Consider the following 18,683-nt stretch of genomic DNA (forward strand, 5'->3'; position numbering starts at 1 on the left):
TTCTTAAATTTTAATTTTAGTCTTAGGTAAGCAGAAATTAATTATTCCTATATATAAGGCTGGAGAAATACTCCTATCTTCAATACTAAGCTAGCAGGTAGACATCAAAACAGTTTAAAGTGACAATTACAAAAATTAAATGGAACGTTGTACCAAACTAAACATTGTTGGAGCCAGCATTGTGGCATAGTGAGTTAAACCACCACCTGCAACGTTGGCATCCCATATGGGTGCTGTTTCCAGTTGCATATACTCCACTTCTAATCCAGCTCCTGCTGATATGCCTGGGAAAGCAGTGGAAGATGGCCCAAGTACTTGGGCTCCTATATATCCACATGGGAGATGCAGATGAAGCTCCTGGCTTCGGCACAGTCCTGGCCATTGTGGCAATTTGGGGAGTAAACCAGCAAAAGATATCTCTGTTTCTTTTCTCTCTGTAACTGTGTCTTTCAAATAAAAAAATCTTTTAAAAATTAAATTAACCAGTGTTGAAATTGTGAAATTCTAAATATCTGTTTTGCCTTCAGTGACTTTGTCAGCATTGCTTTGAAAAATCTCTAGGAAGGATATATGAAAAGACTTCAGAACGTTTATGGAGAAATCTTAAAGATAAATTTATTTTGATGTAAAATTTTTTTTGAAATCCATGCATTTTTCCCCCTAATTTTCATTTTCCATGAAATTTTGAAGATCCCCCCTCATGTATAGTTTGAAAAGACATCTTCACTATTATAAATACTTGAGGAGTAAAAAACATTCCTGTTACCAGTATTGCATGAAGAAAAGCTTGACTGAATTCTCTTGGCTGATGAGGATATGTAGAAGCTGAGAGCCCATTTCTTTAGTGAGTGGGAAAGTCCCTAGTCAAGCCCATTATCTCAAAGTAATAATTTTTAAAATTTATTTTAAAGAACTTTTTTAAAGATATATTTTTTTATCTATTGAAATGCAGAGTTACAGAGAGAAGGGAAGAGACAGAGATTTTCCACCTGCTGGTTTACTCCCCAAATGGCCACAACAGTAAGGGCTGTGCCAGGCCAAAGCCAGGAGTCAGGAGCTTCTTCTGGGTCTCCCACGCGGGTGCAGGGTCCCAAGCACTTGTGCCATCTTCTACTGCTTTCCCAGGCCACAGCAGAGAGCTAGATTGGAAGTGGAGCAGCTAAGACTCAAACCAGTGCCCATATGGGATGCTGGCACTGCAGGCAATGACTTTTACCCCCTATGCCACAGTGCTGGCCACCACCTACAACCAGTATTCTAGTCTGATTTTCTGCAGTGTGATAGACCTGATGCTGATGGTTAGTAGCTGAACAGCTGGATAGGTAAACATGAGGTAGATTATAGGATCTGCCTGTGATTTAGATATATCTAAGAAACTGTTCAGTGTAATAAAATTATTTCTGATTAAAGGTTTAAATTGCCTGTTATTCTGATTCTTTCAGATACTTTGTAGGGATTATAGATAAGTTTTATGTTAGAATTAGTATTTTTGGGAGACCGGCGCTGTGGCCCAGTGGGTTAACGCCCTGGCCTGAAGCGCTGGCATCCCATATGGGCTCCGGTTCGAGACCCGGCTGCTCCACTTCCGATCCAGCTCTCTACTAGGGCTTGGGATAGCAGTAGAAGATGGCCCAAGTCATCGGGCCCCTGCACCCATGTGGGAAACCCAGAAGTTTCTGGCTTCGGATCGGCGCAGCTCCAGCCGTTGCGGCCAATTGGGGAGTGAACCAATAGATGGAAGACCTTGTTCTCTCTCTCTCTACCTCTCCTCTCTCTGTGTAACTCTTTCAAATAAATAAATAAATAAATAAATCTTTAAAAAATAGAATTAGTATTTTTGTGAATGTTCAATAAGTATTTAGTCTCTATCATTATACACTGTCCTAACTATTCTGATGATGTCCCTTGATTGATAATTTCAGGTTTTTGATCACCATACTGAAAGGGATATAGATAAAAATGTCAACAGTGTATTGATAAAAAGCCTGAGCAGGACTCCGTCTACTTGCAGCAGCTCTCTGGATTCAGTCAAGGCTGATGGGACATCTCTGGACTTCAGCAGTAAGATCTTCATGAAAGCTAAATAATAGCCCCCATTTACTTGACTAATAATAAATGTATTTCAGTTTAAGGAATAATTGAATATTGTATGTTATAAAATAGAGTTGATAAATAATCTAATATTTATTTTAATAGTTATTTTAATGAATTGAGAAGTGGTATACTGCAGAGAAATAGTGATTTTCTTTCAGAGGGGAAAGAGTGATTAAAACCTTAAAACTGTAATAGACTGTGTCTGAAGACTGACTGTCTTCCCAGAAACATCCCAGTGGATGGCTTCAAGACTATGAACCACCCCTAAATCTGAAAGATAACTAAAATTAAGCTTACAGTTTAATTTTGACTTGTTCATCACATGAATTTGCTCAACTTCTAGCACACCGCAATAGTCAAATGGAATCACAGTTTCTCAGAGATACTATTTGTGAAGAGAGTTTAAGGGAGGTATGTGAAAAGTATTTTTTCATTTCTAATACAACTAATTTTCTTGTTTCATTTTGTCTTAAGTTATAAAATATTTAAAATATGCAGAAAGATTAGTTTTCTTTGTTGAGGATTCAGCATAACAACTGTATGGATTACTATCATAGTCTATTTTCTGTTGCTATAACTGAATACAACATATTTGATAATTTACAAAGAACTGAGGTTAATTTAGCTAGGTTCTTTTTTTTGTTTTGTTTTAAGGATTTATTTTATTTATTTGAAAGGCAAAGTTACAGAGAAGTCTTCCATTTGCTGGTTCACTCCCTACACGGCCCGAATGGCCAGAGCTGCAGAACTGGTCCAGGCTGGAACAAAGAGCCAGGAGATTCTTCCTGGTTTCCCACATAGATGCAGGGGCCTGAGCACTTGGGCCATCTTCCACTGCTTTCCCAGGCACATTAGCAGGGAGCTGGATCAGAAGTAGAGCAACTGTGACTCGAACTGGCATCTGTATAGGATGTTGGTGCTGCAGGCAGCAGCTTTACCCCTGATGCCACAATGCCAGTCCCAATTTAACTAGGTTGTAGAGATTGGGAAGTCCAAGAACATGGCTGTAGCTTCTGTTTAATATTTTATGAGGGCCTTCTGCCTGGTACGGACAGAACAAGCTTGCTAACTGGAGTCTTCCTCTTACAAAGCCATGAAGACCTCGCCCTTATGAACTCTTTTTTTTTTTTTTTTAACAGGCAGAGTGGACAGTGAGAGAGAGAGACAGAGAGAAAGGTCTTCCTTTGCCGTTGGTTCACCCTCCAATGGCCGCCACGGCTGGCACGCTGTGGCCGGTGCACCGCGCTGATCCGAAGGCAGGAGCCAGGTGCTTCTCCTGGTCTCCCATGGGGTGCAGGGCCCAAGCACTTGGGCCATCCTCCACTGCACTCCCTGGCCACAGCAGAGAGCTGGCCTGGAAGAGGGGCAACCGGGACAGAATCCGGCGCCCCGACCGGGACTGGAACCCGGTGTGCTGGCGCCGCAAGGCGGAGGATTAGCCTAGTGAGCCGTGGCGCCAGCCCATGAACTCTTCTAATCCTAATTACTTCCTAAAGTTCTCACCTCCAAATGCCACTAACATATGACTGGAGTTATTGAGTTTATACATGAGCTTTGAAGGAGACAAACATCTGTACCATAGCAAGTAGAAATGATGATTAAAAGACTTATGTTGGGGGGGGGGGCTGGCACTGTGGCGCAGCGGGTTAACACCCTGGCCTGAAGTGCTGGCATCCCATGAGGGCGCCAGTTCGAGTCCCAGCTGCTCCACTTCTGATCCAGCTCTCTGCTACGGCGTGGGAAAGCAGTAGAACACAGCCCAAGTCTTTGGGCCCCTGCACCCCCGTGGGAGATCCGGAAGAAGATCCTGGCTTTGGATCAGCACAGCTCCGGCCATTGTGGGCAACTGGGGAGTAAACCATCGGATGGAAGACCTCTCTCTCTCTCTGCCTCTCCTTCCCTCTGTGTAACTCTGACTTTCAAATAAATAAATAAATCTTTAAAAAAAAAAAAGACTGGCACCGCGGCTCACTAGGCTAATCCTCCACCTTGTGGCACCGGCATACCGGGTTCTAGTCCTGGTCTGGGCGCCGGATTCTGTCCCGGTTGCCCCTCTTCCAGTCCAGTGGAGGGTGGCCCAAGTGCTTGGGCCCTGCACCCGCATGGGAGACCAGGAAGCACCTGGCTCCTGCCATCGGATCAGCGCGGTGCACTGGCCGCAGTGCGCCAGCCGTGGCGGCCATTGGAGGGTGAACCAACGGCAAAGGAAGACCTTTCTCTCTGTCTCTCTCTCTCTCACTGTCCACCCTGCCTGTCCAAAAAAAAAAAAAAAAAAACTTATGTGGGACAGGCATTTGGCCTAGCATTTAAGATACTGGTTGGGATGCTCACCTCCCATATTAGAGTGCCAGTGTATAAGTCCTAGGTCCTCTCCCAGTTCCAGCCTCCTGCTAATACAGGAAGCATTAGGTGATGGGAGGCAGCAGATGATAGCTCAAGTAGTTGAGCCCTTGCCACCCATGTGACAGACCTGAATTAAGTTCCTGGCTCCTGGCTCCAGTTTGGCCCGGCCCACCCCAGCCATTCCAGGCATTTGGGGAATGAAGCAGAGGAAGAGAGCTAACTTTGGGACTGTCATTGTGGTATGTTTGGTTAAATTCCACCTTCAATGTTGGCGTCCCATATCAGAGCACTGATTCAAGTTCCAGCTGCTCCACTTCCAATCCAGCTTCCTGCTAATGTTCCTGGGAAATCTGTGGAAGATGGCCCAAGTGCTTGGGCCCTAGCCACCCACGTGGGAGATCCGAATGGAATTCCAGGCTCTTGACTTTGGCTTGGCCCAGCCACAGCTGATGCAGCCATTTAGGTAGTGAACCAGAGGATGGAAGATCTCTTTCTCTGTCTCTCCCTCTGTTTCTCTGTCACTTTGCCTTTTGAATCAATAAAATAAATCTCAAAAACAAAAAATTTTAACTCTGTTGTTGAATAACCTTAAGAAATAATGTTAAATCTGTCCTTGTGTATAACTTGCAATATACAAAGTGCTTTAAGCCATTTAGAAGCAGATGAGGTGATTATAGTCAGATTGTACATACCTTGAAAAGTCACACAAACTGTTGTCTCTTTTCTCAGAAACTCAAAGATGGGAGAATAACAGTAAGGGAGTTCTTTATACTTCTTCAAGTCCACATCTTGATACAGAAACCCCGACAGAGCAATCTCCCAGCCAAAGTAAGTGCAATTTCTTGGTAATATAGTTATTTCAGCTATAATGTATTATACTTTTTTTATAACAAGACAGCATTAAATCAAGTGTTTATTCAAGAACAAAAAAAATCAAAGAAAACAGATTTTTCTATAGAAAGTTTCCTGTAGTGTACACGTTTGTGATACATTTTTTTCTTTGTTTAATTTATTTCAAAGTCAGAGTTACACAGTGAAAGGAAGAGAGAGAGAGAAAGGAATCTTCTGTCCACTGGTTCATTCCCCAAATGGCACAACAGCCAGGGGCTGCATGAAGCTAAAGCCAGGATTCAAGAGCTTCTGGATCTCCCACGTGGATACAGAGGCCCAAGCACTTGGCCGTGTTCTGCTGCTTTCTCAGGCCAGTTAACAGGGAGCTGGATTGGAAGTGGAGCAGCCAGGTCTGAAACCAGCACCCATGTGAGCATGTGAGATACTGGCTGCAGTTTTAATCATTATGCACAACACTGGCCTCTGTGGTACACTTTTTTGATCATAGATTTTGAAAGGCAAAATTGTAATTTTTTAGTACCTTGCCATATATTTTGTTTGGTAATTTTTTGATTACAGAAAAATATGTTTTAGAAGTTTGTAATGAGCATTTTTCAAAGTAAAAATATGTAAGATAATAGAATATTTAAATAATGCAGATCGACAAACTCAATTTAAAAGATTAATAGAAAAACTTGTGGTACTGGTGCTGTGGCAAAGTAGGTTAAGCCTCTACCTGTGGCACCAGCATCCCATAAGGGCACTGATTTAAGTCCTGGCTGCTCCACTTCTGATCAAGCTCCCCGATAATGGCCTGAGAAAGCAGTGGAAGATGACCCAAATGCTTGGGCTCCTGCACCCATGTGGGAGACCTGAAAGAAGCTCCTGGCTTCAAATCAGTCTAGCTCTGGCAGTTGGGGCCATTTGGGGAGTGAACCAGTGGATGGAAGACCTTTCTGTTTTTCCCTGTCTCTGTCTATGACTCTACCTTTCAAATAAATAAACAAAAAACCTTAAAAAAAAATTAACCACTCTGAAACTTGAATTAATACTGGTGCATGCCTCAAGATATCAGTTCTGGGGCCGGGGCCGTGGCTCACTTGGTTGATCCTCTGCCTGTGGCACCGGCATCCCATATGGGCGCCAGGTTCTAGTCCCGGTTGTTCCTCTTCCAGTCCAGCTCTTTGCTGTGGCCTGGGAAAGCATTGGAGGATGGCCCAAGTGCTTGGGCCCCTGCACCCACATGGGAGACCAAGAAGAAGCTTCTGGCTCCTGGCTTCGGATTGGCATAGTGCTGGCCGTAGCGGCCATTTGGGGGGTGAACCAACAGAGAGAAGACCTCTCTCTGTCTCTCTCACTGTCTAACTCTGTCTGTCAAATAATAATAAAAAAAGATATCAGTTCTGAGGGAATGATTATTTTTTTTTTTTCAGTTTACTATAAGCACAACACCTACTCCAGAGGACCTGATGTTAAGACAGTATGTTTATGGACCCAAGATAGAGATTTATAGAGAAGATTGTGAGGTCCTTCGCCAGAAGATTGAAGAGTAAGAAATCTTTGATTTTGTTTTTTTCTGTTTGTGCAGTTTTTGTTGATCAGCAAGTTGTCTGTGGTAAGATTTTCATTAAAATAACACTGGCATGGGAAAAAGTTGATGGCATTAACTGATGGTGTGACATGGTTGAGAGTGTTTTGCTTTTGTAATCAGATATGTTGAAGCTGAATATTGAATACAACACTTGAATACAACAACCTTGGGTCAGTAATTTAACCTTCATTTCTGCATCCATAAAGTGGGGATTATAATACCTACTTTACAGGTAAAAATAAACAGTAGAAATATTGTATATAAAATGTTTTCAGAAGCAGGTGTGTGGCCTAACAGTCAGGATGCAGCTTGGAGCCGGCACTATGGCACAGTGGGTTAACACCCAGGCTTAAAGTGCCAACATCACATATGGGCACCAGTTTGGGTCCCAGCTGCTCCACTTCCGATCCTGCTCTCTGCTATGGCCTGGGAAAGCAGTAGAGGATGACCCAAGTCCTTGCGCCCCTGTACCCGTGTGGAAGACCTGGAAGAAGCTCCTGGCTCCTGGCTTTGGATTGGCACAGCTCCAGCCATTGCAGCCAACTGGGGAATGAACCATCAGATGGAAGACATCTCTCCTTACCTCTCTCTCTGTGTAACTCGGACTTTCAAATAAATCAATAAATCTTAAAAAAAAAAAAAAAAATGCAACTTGGAATTGGAATTCCCACATTCCATATTAGAGAACCTGGATTCAAGTCCTAGCTCTGCTACTGATTCCAGCTTCCTGATAATATGCACTAAGAGGCAGCAAGTGAAAACTCAACTACCTGGGTCAATGCTACCCTCATAGGAGACTTGGGTTGAGTTTCCAGCTCCCAGCTTCAGTGTGGCCCAACTTCAGCCTCTGTAGGCATTTAAGGAATGAACCAGAGCTGGTCGCTTTCTCTGTCTGCCTGTCTGTCTCTGTTTGCCTTTCAAATACATTTTTTTTAAAGATTTATTTATTTATTTGAAAGGGAGAGGCAGAGAAAGAGAGTGAGAGAGAGAAAGGTCTTCCATCCTCTGGTTCACTCCCTAAATGGTCGAAGCTGCCAGAGCTGCTCCAATCAGGAGCCAGGAGACTCTTCCAGGTCTCCCACGTGAGTGCAGGGGCCCAAGGACTTGGACCATCTTCTGCTGCTTTCCCAGGCAGAAAGCTGGATCGGAAGTGGAGCAGCTGGGAGTCAAACTGGCACCCAGCACTGCAGGCAGCAACTTACCAGCCCCTTGAAACTTTTAAAAAATTCTTTTAATGTGTTCATACCATTCTTAGCAAGAAATACATGCTCAATAAAGATAAACACTAATTATTAGATTATAATAAATTACTTGCAGGAGGGGCTGGCACTGTGGCATAGCAGGTAAAGCTACCACCTGTAATGCCGGCATCCCAGGTGGGCACCAGTTCGAGTACTGGCTGCTCCGTTTCCAGTCGCGCTCTCTGCTATGGCCTGGGAAAGCAGTAGAAGATGGCCCAAATCCTTGGGCCCCTGCACCCATGTGGGAGACCCAGAGGAAGCTCCTGGCTCCTGGCTTTGGATCAGCACAGCTCTGGCCATTGTGGCCATCCGGGGAATGAACCAGTGGATGGAAGACCTCTCTCTCTCTCTACCTCTGCCTTTTGTAACTCTGACTTTCAGATAAATAAATAAATAAATCTTTTTTAAAAAATGGTTATAAATATTACTTGCGGGAGAGCATCTTTTTTTTTTTAGAAGATTTATTTTTTATTTATTTGAAAGGCAGAAATAGAGACGAGAGAGAGAGAGATCTTCCATCCATTGGTTCACTCCCCAAATGGCTGGTCCTAAGCCAGTCCAGAGCCAGGAGCTTCTTCCAGGTCCCATGTGGGTGCAGGGGCCCAAGCAATGGAGCCATGTTCCATTGCTTTCCCAGGGGCATTAGCAGGGAGCTGGATTGGAAGTGAAGCAGCTAGGACTCAAACCAGAGCCCATATTGGATGCTGGCACTACAAGTGGAATCTTAACCTTCTATGCCGTAGTGCCAGCCCTAAGAAAATATCTTCTAAAGGAGAAAGTACATTTTCATATTTTATTTTTAAATTTTACTTATTTGAAAGACAGAGAGATAGGAAGAAAAACATCTTCCATCTACTGGTTTGCTCCCCCAGTGCCTGCAACATCCAAAGCTGGCCCAAGTTGAAGCCAGGACCCTAGAACTCAATCTGCATTTCCCACATGAGTGGCAGGAACCCAAGTACTTGAGCCATCACCTGCTACCTCCCAGTGTGCAAATTAGCAGGAAGCTGGAATTGTAAGCAGACCTGGGACTAGAACCCGGATCTTCTGTGCCCAAATGCTTGCCCCGGTTAGTAGAAATTTATATGTAGTACCTTAAATCAAGTTTCCTATTAGGTTTATAATTTTATCACATTAGCACTTGGTTTTCCTTTGTAAAAGAATATGGTTTTACCCAGAAGACAGCTCTTTGTTTTTGGAATATGTAAATGCTTCAGACTGATTTCAAAGTAGATATAAGAATATTTGTTTTCTGAGGTTTTTTGTTGTTGTTTTGAGAGGAAGAGAGAAAATAACTGAAAGCTCCCATCTTTTGATTCGTTCCCCAAATTTCCACAAAATCCTGTTCAGATTGAAGCCAGCCAGCCAAGAAGATTGCCTCAGTTACAGCAGAATTTTCACTGATGGCTAAGTTAAATTGGGTTCCTGCCACCGCCATGGGAAACCTGAATTGAATTTCCAACTTCATCACCCTGGCTTTTTTTTTTTTTTTTTTTTTTTTTTTTAGATTTATTTATTTGAAAGGCAGAGTTACAGAGAGGCAGAGATGGAAAGAGAGAGAAAGGTCTTCCATCTGCTGGTTCACTCCCCAGATGGCCACAATGGCCAGAGCTGTGCCGATCTGAAGGCAGGAATCAGAAGCTTATTCCAGGTCTCGCACGAGGGTGCAGGGGCCCAGGCTCTTGGGCCATTGTCTACTGCTTTCCCAGGCCATAGCAGAGAGCTAGATTGGAAGCAGAGCAGCTGGGATTCAAACCGGTGCCCATATAGGATGCTGGTGCTACAGACGGCGGCCTTACCCGCTAGGCCACAGTGCCAGCCCCAGCCCCCTGGCTTTTATCGGCATGGAAAAATAAACCAGAAGATGGGAGCTGGCTAGCTAGTATATGTATGCACTGTCTCTCTCTCTCAAATCAGTGCTTTGAAAAAAGAATTTATAACTAAAAGTAGTATTTGTATCATACTTATCTAGTATGATAAGTATGGAAGCATTCTGACAAACAAAAAAAAATAATCTTTAAAAATTGTATGATCTGGACCCCTCACTGTGGTACAGAAAGTTAAGCCTCTGCCTGCATTGTCAGCATCCCATATGGGTGCCAGTTCGAACCTTGGCTGCTCCATTCCTGATCCAGCTCCCTGTTAATGCACCTAGGAAAGCATTGGAAGATAGCCTGAATACTTGGGCCCCTACACCCACATGGGAGACCCAAAAGAAACACTTGGTTCCTGGCTTCGACCAGGCCCAGCCCTGGCCATTGCAGCCATTTTGGGATTAAACCAGCAGATGAACAATCTCTCTCTCTCTCTCTCTGTCTCTGTCTCTGTCTCTCTTCCTTTCAAATAAATCTTAAAAAAAAAAAAATTGTATGGTCTTAAAAGTAGAATTTAAGATACAATTTTAGTACTTCGGGCATTACCTGGAGCTCAGGCAGCTGCACATGGTACAGAAGACAATGACTAAGAACAAATTAAAAGGGCAAAGTCCAGGAACATATTTCACATATCCAGCCAAAAATATCTTTAAGGCTAAACACAAAGCAAAGCCAGTTACCACTAATTGTAAGATAAACATTGAGAATAATGAAAAAGTTAACAGAGTGAATAAAATTTTTGCAAATACACAAAAAGAACACCCAAGTACACACGAATTTCCTGTGAAACTTCTGCAGAAAGTGCTGATTCCTCAACAACGTTATGAAAATGAACTAGTTAGTATTGAAAAAGCTGTAAGATTAATGCCTCGGCTGACGCCGCAGCTCCATAGGCTAATCCTCCACCTGCGGCGCTGGCACCCTGGGTTCTAGTCCCGGTTAGGGTACTGGATTCTGTCCCGGTTGCTCCTCTTCCAGTCCAGCTCTCTGCTGTGGCCTGGGAGTGCAGTGGAGGATGACCCAAGTGCTTGGGCCCTGCACCTGCATGGGAGACCAGGAAGAAGCACCTGGCTCCTGGCTTCAGATCAGCGCAGTGCACCGGCCGCAATGCTCCGGCCGCGGGGGCCATTGGAGGGTGAACCAACAGCAAAGGAAGACCTTTCTCTCTGTCTCTCTCTCTCACTGTCCACTCTGCCTGTCAAAAAAATAAATAAATAAATAAATAAAGTACAGTACTGGCACATTTTAAAAAGAGACAGGACCGGCACTGTGGTGTAGTGGGTAAAGCCACCACCTGCAGTGCCGGCATCCCATATGGGCGCCGGTTCAAGTCCTGGCTGCTCCACTTCTGATCCAGCTCTCTGCTATGGCCTGGGAAAGCAATAGAAGATGGCCCAAGTGCTTAGGCCTCTGCACCCACGTGGGAGACCCAGAATAAGCTCCTGGCTCCTGGCTTTGGATCGAACTAGCTCCGTCCATTGCGGCCAATTGAGGAGTGAACCTGCGGATGGAAGACCTCTCTCTCTCTCTCTCTCTGTCTCTCTCTGCCTCTCCCTCTCACTATGTAATTCTGACTTTCAAATAAATAAATACATCTTTAAAAAAAAAAAGAGAGAGACAACATAAACAGACCTTTTCCATAATCTAGGAAGTGGAATGGCAGAAATCAGTAAAATGTGATAAAGTGCTAAAAACAGAAGGCACAAAATCTGTTCACTGAGGCAGTTATAAATCTTCATATCTTAATTTATCTCCTTTTTTTTTTTTTTTAAGATTTATTTGAAAGAGTTACAGAGAGAGAAGAGAGGCAGAGAGAGGTATTCCATCCAATGGTTCACTCCCCAGATGGCTGCAAAAGCCAGAGCTGAGCCAATCTGAAGCTAGGAGCCAGGAGCTTTTTCCTGGTCTCCTAAGCTCCTGGCTCCTGCCTTCAGATCGGCGTAGCTCCGCCCATTGCGGTAGTCTGGGGAGTGAACCACTGGATGGAAGACCTTGCTCTCTGTCTCTACCTCGCTCTCTGTCTTTTTTTTTTTTTCTTTTTTGACAGGCAGAGTGGACAGTGAGGGAGAGAGACAGAGAGAAAGGTCTTCCTTTGCCGTTGGTTCACCCTCCAATGGCCACCACGGCCGGCGCAACGCGCTGATCTGAAGGCAGGAGCCAGGTGCTTCCTGGTCTCCCATGCAGGTGCAGGGCCCAAGTACTTGGGCCATCCTCCACTGCACTCCCTGGCCACAGCAGAGAGCTGGCCTGGAAGAGGGGCAACCGGGACACAATCCGGTGCCCCGACCGGGACTAGAACCCGGGTTGCCGGTGCCGCAAGGCAGAGGATTAGCCTAGTGAGCCACTGCACCAGCCCTCTAACTCTTTCAAATAAATAAATAAATCTTTTAAAAAATAAATAAAAAATAAAAAGATTAGTTATTTGAAAGAGTTAGCAAAGGAAGAGGGAGAGACTGAGATCTTCATCTGCTGGTTCACTCCCCAAATGGTCACAATGGACAGGGCTGGGACAGGCTGAAGCCAGGAGCCTAGAGCTTCATCCAGGTCTCCCATACGGGTGGCAGGAACCCAACCATTTTTGCCATCTTCCCCTGCTTTTCGCAGGCCTTTAGCTGGAAGCTGGATCAGAAGTGGTTTAGCCAGGACACCAACCAGCACCCATATGAGATGCTGGTGTCACAGGTGATGGCTTTTACCCACCTTGCTACAACACTGGCCCCTATTTCCTTTATTTTTTAAGTGGCAGTGAATGTACATTTGGGTTTAAGAACATAAAGATAATAGAATGGGTGTTGTGTTACAGCAAGTGAAAGGCACTGCTTGGGATACTCACATCCTATATGAAGTGCCTGGGTTGAGTCCTGGCTACTCCACTTCTGATTCAGCTTCCTGCTTGTACACAGCAGTTAGTGGCAGCAGTTAGTGTGGCCCACGTACTCGAGTCCTTGCTGCCCATGAGGGAAACCTAGATGGAGTTCCGGGCTCCTTCCTGGCTTCAGCTGGACCTACCCTGGCTGTTGCAGGCATTTAGAGTATGAACCATGGGCTGGAAGATTTCTGTCTCTCTTTTTCTCTTTCACTCATTTCTCACTCTCTATTTTCTCTCCGTGTGTCTCTGCATTTCAAATAAGTAAAAATAAAGTTAAAAGTAGTGTTGAACAGAAACCCAGAAAGATTCAGAACTGAAGAAAAGCTGAAATTCTAGAATATAATTACAGGAGATTGTTAGATATTAAATTAATTTTCCTCTGGGGAGAAAGAACTATAGGTGCCTGTGTTATGTGCCTCGGTGTGTTAAGCTGCCCCCTGCGATGCTGGTATTCCATATGAGCATTGGTTCTGGCTGCTCCACTTCAGCTTTCCTATGTATGTTTCATGAGAAAATAGTGGAAGATGGCCCCAGTGCTTGGGCCCCTGCCACCTACTTGGGAGAACCAGTGGAAGCTCCTGGTTCCTGACTTCACTTGACTGGGCCATTAGTGCCATTCGGGGAGTGAACCACCTGAGGAAAGAGCTTTCTCTCTCTGTAACTACTTTCAAGTAAATAAATAAATCTAAAAAAAAATTTTTTTAACACTTCGGAGTCACCTGCTTCTGCTTTGTCCCTTCATAAATACTGTAAATCTACTATCTTTATAGTGTTCGAGAATTAGGTGTCTCAGAATTTGTCTGAGAATGTTTTATTTTGAATGAAATGAGATCTTTAACTTAGCAGTATGTTTAGATTTGCTCTACTGCTTGATTTCATACCTGTGAACCTGTATATACTATCTTCTAACTCTGCTAGAAATTTTATATCCTTTATTTTTAACAAGAAACTAATATATTGATATTATAACAGTTTTGCCATTTTGTAAATTCTGTTCTGTAAAAGGGAATTGTGATTTTGATCTTTTTTTTTTTTTTTTTTTTTTGACAGGCAGAGTGGACAGTGAGAGAGACAGAGAGACAGGTCTTCCTTTTGCCATTGGTTCACCCTCCAGTGGCCGCTGCGGCTGGCATACCACGCTGATCTGATGGCAGGAGCCTGATGCTTCTCCTGGTCTCCCATGGGGTGCAGGGCCCAAGTACTTGGGCCATCCTCCACTGCACTCCCTGGCCACAGCAGAGAGCTGGCCTGATAGAGGGGCAACCGGGACAGAATCCAGCGCCCCAACCGGGACTAGAACCCGGTGTGCCGGCGCCGCAAGGCGGAGGATTAGCCTAGTGAGCCGCTGCACCGGCGTGATTTTGATCTTATTTGGGAAATTTACTTTGAATAATAGCTACAACTTCATTACAATTAAGGATTAACAAAACTTAAGGATTCTTCATAAGCCATAAGTTTTCATATTGAAACAGGTTGATACATTGAGATTCAAATTCTGTTTTTGAGAGAATGGTTTTTTAAAGATATCAATAACATTCTTTTTTTTTTTTTTTTAATATTTATTAATTGAAAGGCAAAGCTAGAAAGAGGGAAGGAGACATAGATCTTCTATCCACTGGTTCACTTCCCAAATGGCCACAACGGCCAGCGCTATGTCAAGCCGAAGCCAGAAACCAGGAGCTTCTTCCAGATCTCCTGCATGGGCACAGAGACCCAGAGACTTGGTCCATCTTCCATTGTTTTCCCAGGCACATTAGCAGAGATCTGGATTAGAAGTAGAGTAGCTGATGGCCTGGGAAAGCAGTTCAAGATGGCCCAAGTCCTTGGGCCCCTGCACCTACATGGAAGACTGGCTCCTGGCTCCTGGCTCCTGGCTTTGGATCGGCGCAGCTCCGGCAGTTGCGTCCAATTGGGGAGTGAACCAGCGGATGGAAGACCTCTCTTTCTCTCTGCCTCTCTCTGTGTAACTCTGACTTTCAAATAAATAAATAAGTCTCTAAAAAAAAAAAAGGAAAAAGTCTGGGGGAAAAAAAGTGGAGCAGCCGGGACTTTAGGCAGCACCTGTATGGGATGCTGGCACTGCAGGAGGCCACAACTTAACTCACTCTGCCACAGTGCTGACCCTAACATTCTCTTTTTTTAAAAAAAAAGAATTTGAGAGGCAAAGAGAGAATCAGCGAGAAAAAGAGCACTCCTACCTGCTAGTTCTGTCCTCAAATGCCTGCAATGCCTAGAACTGATGATGAGCATCAGGAACTCTAAGTCTCCCATGTTAATGATAGGATTCCAGTTACTTGAGCCATCACCACTGGAGGAGGGGTCTACATTAGCAGGAAGCTAGAATCAGGAGCTAGAGCCAAATATCAAACTCAGGTACTCTGATATGTAACAATGTTTTAAGTCAGCATCTTAACTTCTAGGCTAATTGCCTGCACTGATATATGACTTTTTTTTTTTTTTTAAGATTTATTTTATTTATTTGAAAGGCAGAGTTACAGAGAGAGGTCTTCTAATCTCTGGTTCACTCCCCAAATGGCTGCCAGCAACCGGGGTTGGGCCAGGCCGAAGCCAGGAGCAGGAGCTTCTTCTGGGTCTCACATGGGTGCAGAAGCTAAGGATTTGGGCCATCCTCTGCAGATTTCCCAGGTGCATTAACAGGGAACAGCATCAGAAGTGGAGCAGCTGGGACTTGAACCTGTGCTCATATGGGATACCAGTGTTGCGGGCAGCGACTTAAACCCAGCCAGCCTCAATAAATAATATTTTTTAAGCTGCTATGCTTCAGGCTAGCCATATTTCTTGGCTGAATTCTCTTTTTGAGTAGAAAAAAAGTAAGAATAACTAAATTGAATATGCCCATAGATTTAAGCTAGTTCATTCAAGGTAGCTTCTAAACTCTCTTCTAATTAACTTCTGTATTTTAGATTAAAGCTTTCTGCATTGAACCAAGATAAACTGTTAACTGATATAAATAGAAACCTGTGGGAAAAAATGAGATGCTGCTCCGATGAAGAGGTACTTTTCTCTCATTTTCTGAATGAGAATCAGCATAAACATTTTGCACAACATTTATTGTAAAATAGTTTTCAATAATTACTGATAAGTTCTTCAACTTATTTCTTAAATGTAATATGCGGCCAATGTCTTATTTAATTATATACTAGACTGTTAATATATAATCTTTCCAAATCTGTGGTGATCAATTTAACATGAAATATACTTGGAGCTTATTTGGAGTTTCTTCCTTTCCATTTGCCTTTCAATTAAATATAGAAGAAAAGACTGACTTGAATTGGTTAAATAATAAGCAAGCCATTTTATATGTTCCCTAATGTATTAAAAGACTGTCATTTTCTAATTCATAATGTAAGTGAATCAACATAATATTAAAAAGTGTTTCATTAACTAAGAGCCTGTCATTGTCTCATATCTATATGAATAAATGAATTAAAGACATCAGTCCAAATTGAAATCTTTGGTTTTGTTCTTAAACAATTACATGGAATTAAGTTCCCAAATGATAAGTGTCTTGCCACAGGAAACACAGTGTGAGAATAGCAAAGTCTAGCACATGGCAACTGAAAACCCTTCCCAGACTGTTTACTTTTCTGATTCATTTGTTTTAGTGCAGTGTACTCTTTAACTCTCCCTTACAGCTGAAGGCCTTTGGGATTTACCTTAACAAAATAAAATCACGTTTTACCAAGATGACCAAAGTCTTCACTCACCAAGGAAAAGTGGCTCTGTACAGCAAGCTGGTGCACTCAGCTCAGGTAATTTAAGAATGTTAACAGTAAAGAAAGAAAGGATGATTAAAACTACTTTATAATGGTTGTAGAATATGAACAATGTTCCTTAAGAGACATGAAAATGAGACTTGGGCAAATGTTCATAAAAGGTGAGGTTCAAATGTTCTGAAGTGGCAAATCCTGGCATCTTCAGCAACACTGAAATATAGTGACTTATAAGCCTGTATTTCCATGTGAAATATTGTTATCCATTATACGTATGGGATTCTAGTCTCCCATTGCTAAAGACTATAGTATTATCTTCCCAATAGTCCATGCCAGCTATATTTGTGTGTACTTGTGTTTAAAGTTGCACTTCTCAGTGATCATCCTTTTAAAAAGCTGTGCATGAAAAACTTTCCCATGACAAATAAGTATAGGAAATGCCACATGCAAATATTCACTTTTAGAGCAATACAAATCATTAGTTCAGATTTGAAGCTTTGACCTTTGTTTTAAGATTTCTGCTTTCATGATTAAGACATAGCAGTTATTTTACCAATTAGAGCTATTTCTAATGTTTTATTGGGATGTTTAACTTTATGCACTGTAATGTTTTGTGTTTAGAATCAGAGAGAGAAACTTCAGATAAGGATAGATGAGATGGATGACATACTTAAGAAGATCAGTAATTGTCTCACTGATGTGGAAAAAGGTAAAGTATTTTAAATAATTTTCCAAAAGACAATTTAATCTAAATGTTTCCTTAGAGTGTAGATGGAGATGGTTGATGTCAATATGCTGAACTTGTATCACTAGCTTGAACCATTAAATTAGAGCAAATTAAAGCCCTTTTACTGTAAGCATACATAACACAATCAGAAAGCTCAAGAAAATGCATCTCTGGAAAGTTCCTCATAACCTAGAACATAATCTTGTATTTTATCTGCATTTTATAATTATCTTTTTTTTTTTTTTTTGACAGGCAGAGTTAGACAGTGAGAGAGAGAGAGACAGAGAGAAAGGTCTTCCTTTTCCGTTGGGTCACCCCCCAAATGGCCGCTGCGGCCTGCGCGCTGTGCCGATCCAAAGCCAGGAGCCAGGTGCTTCTTCCTGGTCTCCCATGCGGGTGCAGGGCCTAAGCACTTGGGCCATCTTCCACTACACTCCCAGGCCACAGCAGAGAGCTAGACTGGAAGAGGAGCAACCAGGACAGAATCTGGCGCCCCAGCCAGGACTAGAACCCGGGGTACTGGCGCCGCAGGCGGAGGATTAGCCAAGTAAGGCACGGCGCCGGCCTCCATTTTATAATTATCTAACTTTTGATTTTGGCCTCTCGTAAACCCAACCTGTTAGTATTGTTCTTCTGAAATTGCTTTCTCAAAAATTATAAAATTCCACATAATCACCAAATTTGGTTTGTCTCAACTGTTTTAGCCACTTTGACCTCTATAAGCATTTAACATTGCTGATTGTTCTTTTCTTCTTAAAACTTTCATCTCTTAACCTTCATGATATTGCTCTCTTGTGACTCTATTCTTTTAGCTCCTCTGTTGACCTATCTCTCTCTAACCCCTTGTTAGCTCTAGATTTTATTTTTTTCTATATTCTCACACCTAATGCTTTCATCTGTTCTAATACTGATGTTTATGTGCCTGATCCCCAAATCCAATTAAATACCTCAAGTATTTGTTGAGTACCTCCTACATGCCAGACACTATACTTATCACTAAAAAAATAAAATAAAAATAAAAAGATATGGGGGCCGGTGCTGTGGTGCAGAGGCTTAATGCCCTGGCCTGAAGTGCCGGCATCCCATATGGGTGCCTGTTAGAGTCTCAGCTGCTCCACTTCTGATCCAGCTCTCTGCTATGGCCTGGGAAAGCAGTAGAAGATGGCTCAATTCCTTGGGCTCCTGCACCCACATTGGAGACCCTGTATTTTATCTGCATTTTATAATTATCTTTTTTGTTGTTGTTTTTTTGGAAGGGCAGAGTTAGACAGTGAGAGAGAGAGAGAGACAGAGAGAAAGGTCTTCCTTTTCCGTTGGTTCACCCCCCAAATGGCCGCCAGAAGAAGTTCCTGGCTCCTGGCTTCGGATAGGCTCAACTC

At 43.1% G+C, this 18,683-nt stretch overlaps 1 protein-coding gene across 6 annotated transcripts in view; it reads left to right on the forward strand.

Annotated features, from left to right (window-relative positions):
- The window catches only part of KNL1 (kinetochore scaffold 1), a 76,903-nt gene that overhangs the window by 40,305 nt on the left and 17,915 nt on the right, over window positions 1-18,683 (forward strand). For all 6 annotated transcript variants that reach the window (XM_008269188.4, XM_008269189.4, XM_070053997.1 and 3 more), the window contains 7 exons: window positions 1,923-2,061; window positions 2,438-2,505; window positions 5,167-5,265; window positions 6,702-6,817; window positions 15,768-15,858; window positions 16,500-16,616; window positions 17,199-17,286. In XM_008269188.4, coding sequence (XP_008267410.1) covers window positions 1,923-2,061; window positions 2,438-2,505; window positions 5,167-5,265; window positions 6,702-6,817; window positions 15,768-15,858; window positions 16,500-16,616; window positions 17,199-17,286 — 718 coding nt within the window. The remainder of the gene's footprint in view (window positions 1-1,922; window positions 2,062-2,437; window positions 2,506-5,166; window positions 5,266-6,701; window positions 6,818-15,767; window positions 15,859-16,499; window positions 16,617-17,198; window positions 17,287-18,683) is intronic.

This window comes from Oryctolagus cuniculus, chromosome 12 (genome assembly GCF_964237555.1).
Source record: "Oryctolagus cuniculus chromosome 12, mOryCun1.1, whole genome shotgun sequence".
In the NCBI taxonomy this organism is placed as follows: domain Eukaryota; kingdom Metazoa; phylum Chordata; class Mammalia; order Lagomorpha; family Leporidae; genus Oryctolagus; species Oryctolagus cuniculus.